This window comes from Micromys minutus (genome assembly GCF_963924665.1).
Source record: "Micromys minutus genome assembly, chromosome: 27".
Taxonomy (NCBI): domain Eukaryota; kingdom Metazoa; phylum Chordata; class Mammalia; order Rodentia; family Muridae; genus Micromys; species Micromys minutus.
Window position 1 is genome coordinate 30,430,880 of NC_137962.1, and position 15,448 is coordinate 30,446,327.

At 53.8% G+C, this 15,448-nt stretch overlaps 2 protein-coding genes across 2 annotated transcripts in view; both read right to left on the minus strand.

Annotated features, from left to right (window-relative positions):
• Positions 1 to 490: 490 nt before the first annotated feature.
• Positions 491 to 11,976, minus strand: PANX2 (pannexin 2). The gene is made up of 4 exons (XM_080939839.1): positions 11,546 to 11,976; positions 3,533 to 4,996; positions 2,718 to 3,040; positions 491 to 548 (listed from the first exon to the last, which is right to left on the minus strand). Exons 1-4 carry the CDS (start codon positions 11,769 to 11,771, stop codon positions 525 to 527), a joined length of 2,037 nt encoding a protein of 678 aa, XP_080795965.1. The 5' UTR covers positions 11,772 to 11,976; the 3' UTR covers positions 491 to 524.
• A 414-nt stretch (positions 11,977 to 12,390) lies between these two features.
• Positions 12,391 to 15,448, minus strand: part of MOV10L1 (Mov10 like RNA helicase 1) — a gene marked incomplete at both ends in the record, with an annotated part of 60,796 nt that continues 57,738 nt past the window's right edge. The window contains one exon of the mRNA XM_080939728.1: positions 12,391 to 12,552. Coding sequence (XP_080795854.1) covers positions 12,391 to 12,552 — 162 coding nt within the window. The remainder of the gene's footprint in view (positions 12,553 to 15,448) is intronic.

Below are 15,448 nucleotides of genomic sequence, written 5' to 3' on the forward strand. Positions count from 1 at the left end.
TTTGAGAACGTCATAGAGCAACCTTAAGGTCCCACAGAGGTAGAGCTGGGGTAGAGCCTAGAAAGAGAGCCCCAAGTTAGCAAGTGGCTCACCCCAGGGATCAGAACTATGTTTCTTCAGGTCCCTGGCCATCTGCTTCCAGGTGAATAGAATGGAAACACGGAGCCAGAGGACACTTCCAAGGAGTCAGATGACAGTACCCTGTACCCACCATGTTGCCTGCTTCTTCAGGACACTGACTTGAGCCCCTTCCCCAGAAGCAGCCTCTTTGCAGGTCTACCCCACATGGAAATACAGCATTTTTTTACTCAAGGCCCCAACCTCTCCCACACAGGACTCTTTTGAGAGGTCCCTCTAGGCTTTACCCAAGAACAGAGGTGAGAAGACGCTGCTTTATTGGTTTCAGATCTCTCAAAGAGCCAGCCCCCTGGATCCAGTGTGCCCAGCCTTTCCCATGTCTACTTCGGCTCCGTATAAGCTCCGGGGCAGCACACACAGGCAGCCACTGTCTGGGTAGTCTATGGTCAGTGGCACTTGGGAAACAGGACCTATGGAAAAAGTATAGCAGGCAGCCTTGGTACCATGCAGACTAGTTGTTCCCTAGGGTCCGGGTGTCTTCCCCTCTGAGCCAAGCCCCAGGGTGGTCAGGCTGAACTCAGATTGTGGGGAGTTGAGTACAATGCATGCAAAGGCAGATTATGTACCACGCACAGGAAGCAGATGGATATGTGAGCGGGGAGAGCCAGGGAGCACAAGAGAAGCCATCACCACGCCTGCTCATCAACAGGGAGGAGCCAATTTGTGGTCGTAGGCCATTGGACCAGGGCGTCTTATTCAGACCCACAGGTTCACGTGGCTTGCAGGCACTGAGCCCCGGGCCCAAGGGCAAAGCCCTACTGTGGACCTTCTGGTGTGCACTAAGTGCATCTTGACCACAACCAGCCAAGAACCCTTCCTGGATCCTGCCAGCTCTCTGGTCCCTGGTAATAAACCTATTAAGGCTCTATTAAGAGCCTCGGGCCATGCTATTTAGGTGGTGGTTTGAAGAAGAATGACCCCAATACACCATGTATTTGAATGTTTGGTTTCCACCAAACCACCAACGTTGGTGGACTGTTGAGGAAGGAGTAGGAAATGGCCTTGTTGGAATAGGTATGTCACTGGGGTGGGCTTTGAGGTTCCAAAAGCCCATGCCAGACCTAGTCTCTCTCTCTCTCTCTCTCTCTCTCTCTCTCTCTGCTTCTTCTTGTCTGCAGATGAAGATGTAGCTCTCAGATACTGATCCCGTGCCTTGCCTGCCTACCTGCCTGCCTGCCTTCCTGTCATGTTGTTCATGGACCCGCCCTCTGAAACTACAGCCAATCCTCTAATTACATGCTTTCTTCTTTAAGTTGTCGTGCTGTCTCTTCACAGCAATGGAACAGTAACTAAAAGACGATGTCCCCTAATCCCGAGGGATCTCTGGATACTCCATCCTCCCACAGGCCCACAGTCCAGTACCCCATGGTCCCCCCTCCTCACACTTCTGGGTGGAGGCCTGATGTTCTTGCATCTTGGACTGCCTGACCCTGCCCACTGTTTCCCAGTGCCCTAAAGAGATGCCCAGACGTTGATGGGCGTTGCAGGCAGGGCACGAACCGCCAGCACAAGGAGGCAGGGCCTCAAGGCACAGGGAGTTATCAGAATAGTATTTATTGATATGATCAGTGCTACCTTGTTAATACTTCGTCACGTGGCGCGTGGCTGAGGTAATAGGGGTGGGGCCAGTAGGGCCTGGACTCCCATGGGAAGCGGTCCAGCCAGCAGCTGGGGACCAGGGAAGGGGATGTGGTTATTGCGTTGTATTCCTTCCCTCATTTGTACCCTGGCACCTACGCCTGCTCTCACCCACTGTTCACGTGGGTGCTGCTCACTCGCTTGCACACTCGCACACTCACACATACTCAGGCTCACTCGTAGCACACTTGCCCCCTGCTTGTTCACGAGCTTACTTGTGCACGGGCACTATGCATCTCTGGCAAACTCAATCACTCAGGTAGGCGCTTGTACCCACACCTGCTTACTTGGCACTTTTACACCCGCCTCTGCCGAGGCCACTCACACACATCATCCTCTGCTTTAAATGCACCCTAATTCTGATGATAAATAAGCTCGTCAGTTACAGTAATCATAGTAAAAATAAAGTGTATGTCAGGCTACGCGGAGAAAGTGCATGTTGATTCGGACCTGGGGCAGCCCTCGGTCCCCCCACCTGAAGGTATCAGGTCCCTCTGCAGGGGCCAGGCCCTGCAGTGAGTGACTCATGGGGTCTGTCCTGAGGCCAGTGCCACCTTTCCCAGCACCCTCCTCAGTTACCCCAGGCTGGGCCCAACTGGGTGTGCCGAGTTGTGTCAGCCCGCAACAAAACCCACTAAAAAAATAAACTCTTCATCTTGTGGCCCAGCACACTGGGGGTGGGGGCGCCTGATGCTGGGGTGGGCACCCTATCCCACCTTGCACTCAAGCCCCAGCCTGCACTTGTGGATGCCATGGTGAGCCAGGTGGAAGGGGTGCTGGACCCCGTGGCATGCAGACAGGAGGCTGGGGGGGTGTGGGCAGTACGGGTGAGCAGAGTTCAGATCTACTCAAGCCTAGGCTCAGTCGGGCCATCCCTGGCTTATGCAGAGAGGTTTTGGTGGCCTGGGAGGCCCTGCCCCTCAAAACTCCACAGTACTCACAACAGTTCTTGGCTCCTCGAAGGTGGCGATGAGGATCTGCTGGGGTGGGGGGATGCTGAGGAGGTCGCCCACGTCTGAGGATGCACAGGGGCCTCCTTCCTCCTCTTCCCGGGCCTCGTACAGCGTGCTGATGTGGAGCAGAGGGTGAGTGGCATTTCGGCTCAGGATGGTGAGGGGGTCAGCCTTGCCCAGACTGCCTGGTGACAGGGAAGCAGCAGCAGAGGCCGTGGGGGGTGAGCAGACATGGAATGGGCCCCCAGATGGAAGCCCCGACAGGGCGGGCTCTGCGGGGTATGGGATTTCCTTCTCAGGGAGCGGAGCATCTGAAAACAGGCAAGAAGGAACATGGGCATCTCACAATCCAGCTCATTCAGGCTACTACCGCCCTCCCGGTGCCACCCACGGGCACCTACTGGGCCCCTAACTTCCAAGGATGGCAGGCACCCTGGCATTTAGCAGCCTGCCAGGCTAAATCTAACTACCCAGGAATAGCAATGCTGTTTGCTGATCCCCGAACCCCCGCAACCCCCCTCTTATTGATGAAAGGAGGTATGTTTCCTGGTGGCTGTGGTCCTGCCTTCCTCCTCCTCCTCTGCTTTATGGGCGTGTCCGGACTCCTATTAGGCCTTTAGGAGCAATCCCTCCGCTAGCTCTGCTGTGACCAAGTTAGCTCGCCTGGTCGCCACCTCATCTACACTGTTCTCTGGTACCTTTCCCTCTTTGCACCCTAACAAGGGGCCTACCAGTTAGTTTCCTGTTCAGGGCTCCCTGGGAATCTACAGCTTGTTCCATCCCCCACCTGCCTGGCTTCCTACCTTTGGTGGGTGCTGCAGCCAGGCTCAGCCCACATTCCTCTGTCTGGGACAGGAAGCCACCTTCCTGGCTGCGGGAGGCTGGGAGGGCAGGGGGTACCACCTCGGTCTTGGCCTTCTTGGTACCTAGGATATAGGGATGCACGTCCAAGGAGAAGTGACGGGTATGCTTTTTCTCAGAGGCAGCAGGCGGGGCAGAGGAGGGGCCTGTATCACCTCCACTACCCTTGTAGTGGTGGGCAGCCCGGGCACCAGCATCCAGCAGCGGGGCAATAAGCGTGTCTGTGGCTGTCTTTCTGCGCACAGGCTTGGGCTTCTCAGTCTTGCTGTTTTCCACACGCATAATGGCCAGCTGCTCCTTGAAGGGCTGCGGCAGCGGGTTGCTGGTGGGGATCCACTTCATTTTCTTACGGGGCCGCTTGACCACGGGTGGCTCGGCAGAGCCCTCAGGCTCTGCGGGGTTGATGCTGGGGTCCACAGTTTGGATGCCCGAGTCCCGAACGGTGGGCGTGGTGTCGTGGTTAGACTGAGCCAAGGCAGCCAGAAGCTGCCGCACCACATTGTCGTACATGAGGTCGCTCTCGTTGGTGATGAAGTCCAGCCGGTTAAGCGACTTGATGTGGTCACGGTTCTCGTTACAGAACATGGCCAGGATGTTGATGTCGCAGAACTGTGAGCGGCGCCACTGCCGGCGCGTCTTGATGCCCACCTTGTGTAGTTTGTCGAAGATGAAGTTGCTCTTGCGGAAGATGAAGAGGTGGATGAGGTTGACGAGGATGATGAGGTTCATGAAACAGAGCAGTACGATGTCCACGCCTGCAATGATCCTCTGCAGCTGGACCGATGGCAGCTTGCAGCTGACACGCACCGTGGGCCCGGGGCTACCCACCGGCCCATCAGGTGAGGCGCCCAGGGCACAGGTGAACTCATTCTGCTTCTGGGTGGCATAGTATGTGCATAGGTAGGAGATGGGCACCACGCTGAGCAGAAGGATCAGCACGTGCCTCGCCAAGTACAGCTTGGCCAAGAAGTTGCTGCGGCCCCGGCGCTCCAGGTACTTCTCAAACAAGTTCTGCTCGGGGCTCTTCTCCTTCTCGGCGTTCTCAATGATCTCTCGCTTCTCGCGCTCCGTGATGCCCGGCCCCTTGGACTGGATCTGCTTCTCGATCTTGGGGGCGCGGCCTTCGGCGGCTCGGTGGTAACAGTTGTCGATCTCCTGAAGCAGGAAGTTGAGCTCGGAGGTGAGGCGCGTGGAGGCCAGAAACTCCCAGCCCAGTGCGGGTACATACATGATGGCGGCAAAGGCCAGCAGTGCGTAGGGCAGGAACTTGTGCTCAAACAGCGATGGCCACAGGCTGGCATCCACGCCGGGCAGCGCGTCCCGCAGCTCTGTCCAGCAGTAGCCACGGGCATACAGCGCCTGGTCACGGGTGAAGTTGTGCGGAGTATAACAGTAAATTGGTTCCTCTGAGGGCAGAGAGGAGACACGGGCTAGGGCTTGAGGTGGGGACTAGCCGGAGGAAGATCAGGTCTTGGGATGAAGGGCATGGGATAGACCGGATCCCGACTCTGCTCAGACCCCCTCCCTCTGTAAGTGGTTGGCCTCTCGTGTCCATGGATTCTAAAGCTGCCTGCCTTATGCAGGGACTGCTGTTCCCCGCATGGATCCCCTTTCCTCTCAGGCCAGTTTTCCCTCACCGTGTCCTGACCACGGTGTTGCGTGTATGGTCCCTATCCCCTGTACCACTTAAAAGTGGTTAGCAAGGGGTTAAAACCTGACTGTATGGGGCTGGAGAGATGGCTCAGTGGTTAAGAGCACTGGCTGCTCTTCCAGAGGTCCTGAGTTCAATTCCCAGCAACCACATGGTGGCTCACAACCATCTGTAATGGGATCTGATGCACTCTTCTGGTGTCTGACCTATACTATTTATTTTGGTCTAGGAAAGCCATAGAGACTGTATATTCAGGACAAACCAAGGGCCAGAGAGGTTTAGGGCAGATCATGCAGGCAGCCAGGGTTCCTCTTTCAGAATTCCACATGGACCAAATACCAGTCTCTGCCCAGAATGTTAGCCTAGAGACTCCTATCTAGCCAGAAGCAAACAAATGCTCAGACTCCATGAAAAACCTGCCTGTGACAGGTATAAAGGGTCTCTCAAGTCCCCCTGTCCTGGAGGAAGGGAAATGTGGGAATCCTGGATGCTGGTGTTAGGGAACACTCACTGGCTGGCCACGTCTGCCACTGAAAATGAACAAAGGACACACACCCTGAAGCAAAGGACCTCACACATGCTCGCCCTGGACTGTGCTTAGCCTTGTTTTGCAATCTTACGCTTTCAGCTTATTTTCAGAAAACTTGGAGGCTCAAAGTCCACCAGTCCCTAGGTACCAGGCCATGGTTTCCTATGGCATTAATTCAAGCCAACTCCGTCTCAGCCATCTTTCTTACATTCAAGACCAGCTCTGGCTTGAAGTCCTTCACCACAGTCTTGGGATCAGGAAGTAACGGTGTCGAATTGGCTACTCTGGACTGGGAGATGGCAGAGACCCAGCAGGCTAGCTGTTAGACTAACTGAGAGTTTGGATATAAAATGTTCCCTGTAGGCTTCCTGTGTTTGAACATCTGGGCCCCAGCTGGTGGCGCTGTTTTTGGTAGGTTGTAGAATCTTTGGGAAGTGGGTTCTGGTTGGAAGCATGAAACTAGGGAGGGCCTATACACACCTTGGTGTGTATGAGTCACACCAGGAGCTCTTGGCATGGATGGAGCTACCCTAACCCTATGCCTTCTCTCCATGTGGTTCTCCCTGAAACTGTAAAACCAGACCGAATCCTTCCTGTCAGGTTGTTTCTGCTACAGCAACAAGAAAAGTAACCAACACAGATACTAATCACAGTCGATGTCTTCAGAGGCCCAAAAGGCAGGGGACAAAGACCTTATTGTCTGTATGTTCTTCCCAGCATGTAGGGGTCCTGGCCCCCTTCTAACTTAGCCTAGGACTTTGGTCACCATTTGGGGTATCTGCCCACATAGCCTCTCATTATAAAGAGTCAAAGACACTTAGGCCTCAAGGACTACCAGAACATAACCCAGTCAAGGGGAACCCCAAGACCAGTGGCTACATAGCTCATATGGTCCTGGGAAGACATGAGGGTTCTAATGGAGGTGTGGGTGGGTTAGATAGAAGAGTGAGCTTTGCTTAGATAGACAGGTACGGGGCTTCCTGAAGTTGGGGCCATGCCCACATGAGACCTGGGCACCTGGCCATGGCCAGGGGTGGAAGAGGAGGCTAGGAATAGTCAGGATCCCTTTAACCTGAGGGCCTGGAGGACAAGAGTCCAGGGCAGGATGGGCTGGGCTCTAAGAGGAGCAAACAGGGGAAGCAAAGGAATTGGCTCTCTTGGTTGGAAAAAAAAAATAGAATTTTATTCTTTTTTTTGTTTGTTTTTGTTTTGTTTTGTTTTGTTTTTTTGTTCTTGAAGCTGATCCCTAAAGCCACAGAAGGGTAAGTGGTCTTCTCTCAGGAAATTTGATTCCCACCCTGAATCAAGCCCATCCCTACACGCCCAGCCAAGCTGAAAACTAGGCAAGCAAGAGGAGAGAATCCCATATTCCCAAGGGCACTTCCCGTGGGGTCAGTCTCTTCTGTGGCTGGCCTGTGTCTGCACAGGTACGAGGTGCTTCTGATGGCATGGCAGATAAAAAAGGACCCAGAGAAGGGCAAGTGCTCGAGCATGGTTGGCTATCATAGGATGCTGGTGCTGTGAATTTGTGCTGAGCCTAAACTGGGCAGGATGGCAGGTACCCAGACACTGGGCGCTCTGCCCAGACACAGTGGCTGCATGGAGGTCTCTGTCCAAGGCCCCTCTCTTGGGATTTCTCAGAGGTGATGGGTTCTTGTCTAGGTAAGTACAGGTATTCAAGGAGGAGACAGGAAAGCTGATCCATCTCAGTGCACACAGGGCTAGCTCTGCAGAGCACGGTTGAAAGATCCTTACCCCACCGGACACCACAGGACAGTACTGTTTAGACCTGGGCTGCTGGGCACCCTGCTGCTCATAGGAATACACTGAGATGTCTAGCCAAGGAACCTACTAAGCTGAGGCTGCCATCACAGTGATTGGGGTTGGGGGGTCAACAGCAGTAGCCACAGGGAATTGCATCCTCCAGCCAGAGCAGGTCTGAATAGTGAAAGCACAGACCTGAAGGGTTTTTACTTGAAATTCTGCCCAGGGCTGGGGCTGAACTCGAGCCCTAGACACATCTCCAATCCACTCCATGGGTCCAGCCTGCACGTGGTCTAGCTCACTTAAGCCTCTGCCACTTGGGGGAAAAAAAGCTTTCAGGAGGTTTCTGGTTCTGCTGAGGCCATTGCTCACAGCCAGCTCATCTCTCCTCACCCCAGGGCGGTCCAAACCGCTCCCCAACTTCATGGTGGCATGAGAGCTCCCGCATCCTGATTTCTGGAACTGGTGACTGTTGCTTTGTGACTCTGAAGCTGGGATTAAGGACTTTGTGGGAGACGATCCTAGGTTAACTGAGTGGTACAAGGGAAGGTAGTGCCGGACAGAGAAGGCCTGGGCCAAATGTCATGATGTAGCTTGGTCCTGATGGTGCCACTGGAAACCTTGCTATAGCTTGCCCATCTCATTGCCAGGCTTGGGGAAAGCATCTTTATTTGTTGAGCTTTCACATCAGCTTTGCTTTTTGGTCAGTGGAAGGTGCCCCATGATCAACCTAGGGCCTCTCGTATGCTAAGCAAGGGCTCTGCTGCTAAGCTACTCCCTACTCCTGAACATTGTTTAAAGCCAGAGTTTGTGCTAGTCTGTTCCAACAGTGTGGGCAGATAACAGGTGGCACTGGCTTCTCACAAGCTGCCTGTCTCATGTGTGTATGTGCGTGGGCGGAGCACTCCATCCCCATACTTCCTGCAGTGGTAAGGGTGGATGCTTCAGAGTGCTGCAGGCTTTGCAGGGATGGGAGACCCGCACCTGGGACAGAAAGGGTTGACTTTCAGGGACCACAGAAGAAAAGGAGATGGGCTAGTCTCTGAGTGCCTTCATTTCTCACCGACCCACCATAGAGATCTGCCCTGCTGGGTGGGATGCCCAGGGAAAGGCCAGGGGCTGGGTGCAGGACCCACCTATGCTCGTCAGAGTACCGAGAATGAGACACACACTGGGTGACACCCAACCTCTATGAGCTGGACGCTCACACCCAGGTGATATCCAGGAATACCCCCAAGCACGTGGAACCTGATCATCTGACTGTTTTAGGAAAAGTCATTGCTGGCCTCCCACTCTGGGTCTGAGAGATCTGGTGGCTTTTTGCCTCTTTCCCCTTCCCCCACTTCTGGCCTTTGGGTACTGACTCCCCACTCCGGCCTGAGTGGCGGGTGAGGTGTTTCACAGCAGCCTTGGCTCCATCACCTGCCTATCTCTAGACAGGAGTCATCTGAGATTTTTTTTCGGGGGCCACCCCAAAAACTTGAGCTCTGCTGGGTGGAGATCTCCAGTGATCAGGGGTGGTGTAACAAAAGCACAACCCACTATAGGGAGGGCAGGCTCCTTCTACGAGGGTTATTCACAACACTCTCCTGACAGTCAGGGTTGAACGCCCCTATAGGCAGGACCCAGGTGTGTGCAGAAAAAAATGGAGGGCCTGTTGGTCATAATGGTCACAGTACTAGACGTTGGGTGGTCGGCTTAAAACAGCAGATGTGTACCTCACAGATCTGGAGGCCAGAAGACCAAAATCTTTCAGGCAGTTAGTCACCACTGAGAGCCCTGGTACAGAGTCCTGGATAAGTCCCTGTCCTCCCTTCTAGCTCTCACCAAGTGGTCCCCAAGGAATGAAGAAGCTTTGAGGGGGGGAGGAGCCATTAAGGTACTCTTTCCCCGCATTTGATTCTTTTGTGTTTGGGGTCCCTGGATGCTTCTAGTTTCTGTGGGTCAAATGGATGATGAAGAGCCCCAAGGAGCTACTGGGCTGTCCTGAATCAAAGCCAAGAGAAGCCATCAGTGCTTTAGAATTGACATGAAAATCAGGGAGGGCGAAAGTTAGGAGTAAGGCCATTTCTCTATCCTCCCAGGCAAAAGCAGGCTTACTGGTCAAGCACAGGGGCTTGTCTGTGCTGCACAGACCCTAGGATCCCCTCCTCAGACTTGTGGTAGACCTAGCTCAGCAGGGGTAGGAGGACATGAGGGAAAGCACGGGGCGGGGGCTGACGCAGCGGATCCAGCATTGGGGTTAATTTGGGGGACATCTTGGTGGTTCCAGGCCCAGTTGGATGCGGGGTGTTTTGGAGGTCTCACAGGTGGTGAGCTGGGCTGGTAGTGTCTGAGTGTAAGGATCATATCAAGGGATCAATGAAGATGGCCCAGTCCATGTGTATACCCACATCTGAAGCTGTCCTACGATGACAGACATAGATAGAGTTGTATTCCCCCAAGTGTCCGCCGTTGTGCACAAGCCCTGCACTTGTGGACTGACAGAAACAGCCTTTGCAGAGGTAAATGAACAGAAAGGAGAGTGGTGTAGAATAGTCCCAACCTTACAATATGCTTGTGACTCAAGGGAGGGGCACAGACGTGGGGAAAATCCCCAACAGAGGACAGACACAGAGCTTGGGTGGTACAGCCATAGGCCAAGGAATATCAGGGAAGGTCTGCAGCCACTGCTCATCAGGAAAAAAGGGTCTTTGGAGAGAACTCGGCCCTCCCTAAACCTGGATTTTGGACTTCTAGCCCCTGGTACTGTAATGTCCGAGTCTGTTGTAAGCCAGATAGCTACCTCACTGCTGGTACTGTGATCAGCAAGGCCAAAGGCCGCTGTATGCACACACACCTGGGTGTGACTGAGTGTCAGGACCTTTGGTGTCCAAGGATGGAGACCAGGAAAACTTCCTTCACCTTTGGCATGGTATGAAGCAGTGTAAAGGATGCCTGCCCTCAGGTTCATATCTCTAGGTCCTGGAGTTTCCTGTGAGGTGAGGCACCTGTGGATGATGGTGAAGAAGAGGGTATCAAAAATACCTGTCCTTGTTGCCCAGTAGGTACAGAGGGCAGAGCCATCTGCACCTCCAGAGGAACTGTGGGGTCCTGACAGTCTTCTTCCTGCTTTGAAACTGGCACTCCCCCCCCCAGACTTGTGGATACCTGAGCCGGAGTCCTTACCTCCGCTCCAGGTGGGGTTTGCTGTTTCCCATCTCTGTGTGTCACCAGAAGCAAGCTCCCTAGTGTCTCACATTAGCTCATGTCACCTTAGGCAAGGTCCACTAGACATGTGTAGTCTTTCTGCGTACAACTACAGGAACACCCACGTGTTCCCTCACCTAGCAGGCCCAGTTCTATTGACCTAACACTTAAGTTTCTCAACCTATCCACTCTTCCCTGACTGGCCCTACTTTCTACCTACACTACCTTTGCCAGTCAAGGGTGGCTTCTTGGGCCATCATTGTTTGATGTCCTGCAGGGCCAGCTCCTGTCTGGCCTCCTCTGTAGAAGACCTTTGGAAAGGGGCGCTTCAGAGTTCTTCAGGAGTACCCACACTTTCCCACACTGTCAGCCCCAAGAATCCCATGCAGCATCAAGGGGTTCTCACTCTCCCTGAGCAATGCCCTCAACACTTATCCTCATCTGGCTATTCCTCGAAGCCTCAGCCTCCCCCATGCACGTCCCCATGCCCCTCCCCCGTGACATTCTACAACTCAGACCCCCACATCCCATTCATACCGAAGGCCAGCAAGTGCAGGACAGGCCTACTCTCCTCATGGCTCGAGGTTGAAGGAATGGAAGGCCAAACAACAATAAAACAGAGGAGGGCTCTCAGGCGGCCCTGTCTCAACCCCTCATGCCAGACTGAGGTGGTGCCAAAGGGTCTGTGATGAGACCTGCGGGCGACGGCTCAACGCCGGGCCAGGTGGGTGCGGTCTGGCTGGAAGTCGCTGCCTGGCGCTGCGAGCCAGCGCGCTCAGAGCGCCGGGCGCTAAACACCTGCGGACGCGCGCCCTGCCTCACCTGCGAAGTTCTTGGTGAAGACCAGGGTGACCAGCAGGATGGGTACCAGCACGGTGCCGATGGTGACCACGCGGTCGAACGGCAGTTCCAGCTTGAGCTGCAGCAGCAGCGCGGCCAGCGCGCCCGCCTTGTCGTCCTGCGAGCCAGGCAGGATCAGCTCCCTCAGCTTCTCGCCCGCCAGCAGCGCGGTCGCCATGTCCGCCGACTGCTCCAGGAGGTGGTGCATGGGGGGGCGGGGGCGCGGCCCGGAGGGGTATGGGCGCGGGGCGCGGGCGGGGCCGCGCGCCAGAGAAGGCGGCGGGGGGCGACGGAGACCGAGGTCACGGGGCTGGGGGCGCGGGGCGCTGGAAGAGGGATGTCAGCGGGGATGCGGCGGGGCTCGGGGGTCTGCCGCCCCGCGAGAGGGGTCGAGCTGCCAGGGCGCCGGGCCGCCGCCGCCCCCGCCGTGCGCTGTAGCCGGCCCGCGCCCTGCGTCCCTCCCGGGGGCGGCGGCGGCTCTCCTGCCTGGGCCGCGCGGCCCGCTCCCGCCGGGGAGGGGGGCTGTTTACCTGCGGCAACTCCGCGGCGTGGCTCCGCCCCCAGCCCCCCCACCCTCCACGTAGCTGCGGCGTTGGCGATGACTTTGCAAAAAAAAAAAAAAAAAAAAAAAAAAAAAAAAATTTTTTTTTGGTCTCTAAAAGAAATGAACCCGGTTCATATTGACCATCCCCTTGCATCAGGGTTGGGCCAAGTCCTCCACCACCACCCCAGCCCTGTGCACTGAAAGAGGCGGATCGCCCGCTCTGGGGTCAGATCCTGTCTGATAGCCTGAGGGTTCTAGTTCTACACCTCAGCTCTCTTGCTCCTTACTGGGAACCGGGCTCCACAGAGGCGCAGAGGCTGCCCTGTGAGGTGTTGCAGACAAGGGCAAGGAAGCCCGAACCCTCTTTCCCAGGCTGTGCCTGCGCGCAAATGCTGTGGGGCGTCCTCTCCAAAGCTCCCGGATGCCTCTTCACTGCAACCACGTCCTAGACCCAGGAGCGCCCAGTTAAACGCTGTGATGGGACGCCAGCCAGTGTGGATATGTTTGTTAACCCAGCATCTCCACTACTTCACCCACTGTCAGTATTCATGGAACTGTGCCAGCTTGTGGGGGCTTCTAGGATTGTCACCTCAACCCCCCACCCCTAACCCCCCACCCTCGCCACCCACATGTTCTCTCCTTCCAGGAGCTACTGTATACAAACTTCTGTGACCATGGCCTCCTGCAGGATTCCTTGGCTCAGTATCTCTCCATCATTGCCTTTCCTGTGTGTGTAGTAACTTCCTTCAATATCCATTAGCTATCTGGAAACATCTCAGACCAAAGCAGAAACGGGAGGAGCCACTGTCCCGTCTAGCCCCTTTCTGATGAGTTCTTGCTTCCTCAGATTCTACCTTGACCTCACTCCCCATCCCTAAGATTCCTGGCTGCGCTGACATACCCAATACCCATGACAAGCCTTCACCCCAGGCTCCCCAAAGTAGTCATGGGCAGGAGTACTTCCTGTACCCTCCTTGGCTTCTCAGAAGGGCTATGCTGTTCACTCTATAATCCCACCTTCAGAGCCCCATATTTCTTGTGTTTGCTCTTTGATTACTAGAGCTTTTGCACACTGACCACTTCTCAGCAGGTTGGTTTTTCTCTGACATGCAGGTTGGGCCGCACCCCACCACAAATGTTGTCTCCTATGTTAACTATTAGTGCATGCCTCTCCAAGGGCTCTATCCATCCACTCTGAGTAGAGCATCTTATTCTTCTAAAAACACTGTGTATGGGTGTACCACCAGCATGCAGTGGCCACGGAGGCCAGAACTCCCTGAGACTTGGGTTCAGGCATTATAAGTGCTGATAATGGTGCTGGTAACTGAACCGAGTTCCATGGAATTTTTCCCAGTACCTATGGTCACTAACAGCAGTCTGCAACTTCAGTTCCAGAGAATTGGATCCTTCTGGCCTCTGCAGGCACTGCACTCACGTGATGCACAGACATACATGCAAGCACAATGCCCATATACATAAAACAGACAAAAATAAAACAGTTTGAATAAAGTTGCCCAATAATGGGTCAACAATGCCCCTGCTAGACACCAGAATCTAGCAAATAAAAAGCCTAGTGCCAGGAATTGGTTACTTGTTTTAGAGTTGTTGGCCACCGAGTTTCCCTAGATCCCAAATACTACCATTGTTCTTGGCTTCCCTCCAGAACTTGATAGTGAGACTCTGTTGCTGAATTTACCACACACCGGAGTCACGGCACGTGGAGAAACTCCAAAAGTGCTGACCTGGGAGCTCCATTCCTGCTGGAACTTTCCGTCTTACCAGCTGTGAATCCTGCAGACTATGGCGGCCGACCGCTCTAGTACCCCACTGATGCAATCATGCCATAAGCATCCTGGGAGTGACTAACCGCTTCTGATTGGCTTTAAGCCCCACTCCAGGAATCTATGGCTAGATGAGTCACAGGCTCTATGGAAGAACCCATGACTATTATTTTGCTAAATGACCATAGTATTAATTAATTGGGTTAACGTATCTCTACATCCTTCTCAGGGAACCTTTTATTTGTGGTAGGGGTGACTAACAGAGACCCACAACTGGCTGAGGGCAGTTGCTCTCTCCTCATCCCATCATTCCCACTAATGAACTGCCTTCCATTACAACTGACCGCTTCAACTCAGGCCAGATGCCTGGGGCGGTCAGGCTTCTGCATCAAGCATTTGCTTGGACTTCCTTAGCAAGAGCTCACTACTTGTCTTCTGGGGTCATGGGTAATGAATCTGAAATTCCATTTTGGGTACAGAACATAAAATATTTTCCAAAAAAAGGAAAGAAAATTCACATTTTCTTTCATACTGACCTATAAGCATATTTTACACTGAGGTTCAATCCATGGAGAGTAAAACACAGGTTCAAGAGGGAAAAGGCACCATTTCTAGCTTTGGAGGATGCCCATTTTCAGGATGCTGTTGGTGTAAAATGTTAGTGCATTTTCTTCTCATATGAGATAGGTTGCTCTGCTTTGCTTTAGAATGGCAAAATTTACAATATGTTTGGAATGACATTGTAAGCAGCCCCCCCCCCTTTTTTTAAATGAGAAACATGGGGCTAAAGAGATGGCTCAATGATCCGTCACTACACCGGCTGCTCTTCCAGAGGACTGAGGTTCAATTCCCAGTACCCACATGGCAGTTCAAAAATGTAACTCTGGTTCCAGGTGACCTGACACATCCTCAGAGACATACATCCAGGCAAAATGCTAATGCACATGAAATGTTATCTTTAAAAAGTGAGAATGTGGGGCTGGCTGGAGAGATAGCTCAGTAGTTATGAACATGGCTGCTCTTCCAGAGGAACTAGCCTTGGTTCCTAGAACCCACACGGCAGCTAACAATCAGCTGTAACTAAGGATACCATCTTCTGCAGTTTGCTGACACTGCATAAAATGCCCCAACGCATAAGAATAAAATCTCAAAAAAGTAGGTAGCTTAAAAATAAACAAGGAGACACCTTTCTCGTTTCTAGGGGCTATGATCTAGTTTGAAGTGTGTCTCCGCCTACCTGGCTCCAGGCACGGCTGGTCCTTATTTTGCAGGTGGTCACACTGGTCTGGAAAACACTGTTATCCTCAGAGCAGGGCCTTCTGTGGCTTCTGTTTCTGACTGGGATGCTGTTCATCCTGGCCCATCTTGCCTCTGCCGTTGACCACACCACCCCCATTCTAGAGGTTGCCTGAGGTATGTGCCCTATGCTGGTCTCTCCTATAGTTCAAGCTGGAGCAGATGTGGTTAGCGCTGAGCCATGTTTCTGGGTAGAAATGTGCTGAAGCCCATGGGTTCATGACTAATCTCAGCTGGGTGCTTGGTAGATTAGGTTCTGTCTGT

Coding starts and splice junctions, on each gene's coding strand:
- PANX2 (XM_080939839.1), bottom strand. CDS start 11,771: ATGCACCACCTCCTGGAGCAGTCGGCGGACATGGCGACCGCGCTGCTG. Junction 3,041..3,532: donor GGCTGCAGCACCCACCAAAG/GTAGGAAGCCAG, acceptor GCCTGTTTTCAG/ATGCTCCGCTCCCTGAGAAG. Junction 549..2,717: donor TCGAGGAGCCAAGAACTGTT/GTGAGTACTGTG, acceptor CTTTTTCCATAG/GTCCTGTTTCCCAAGTGCCA.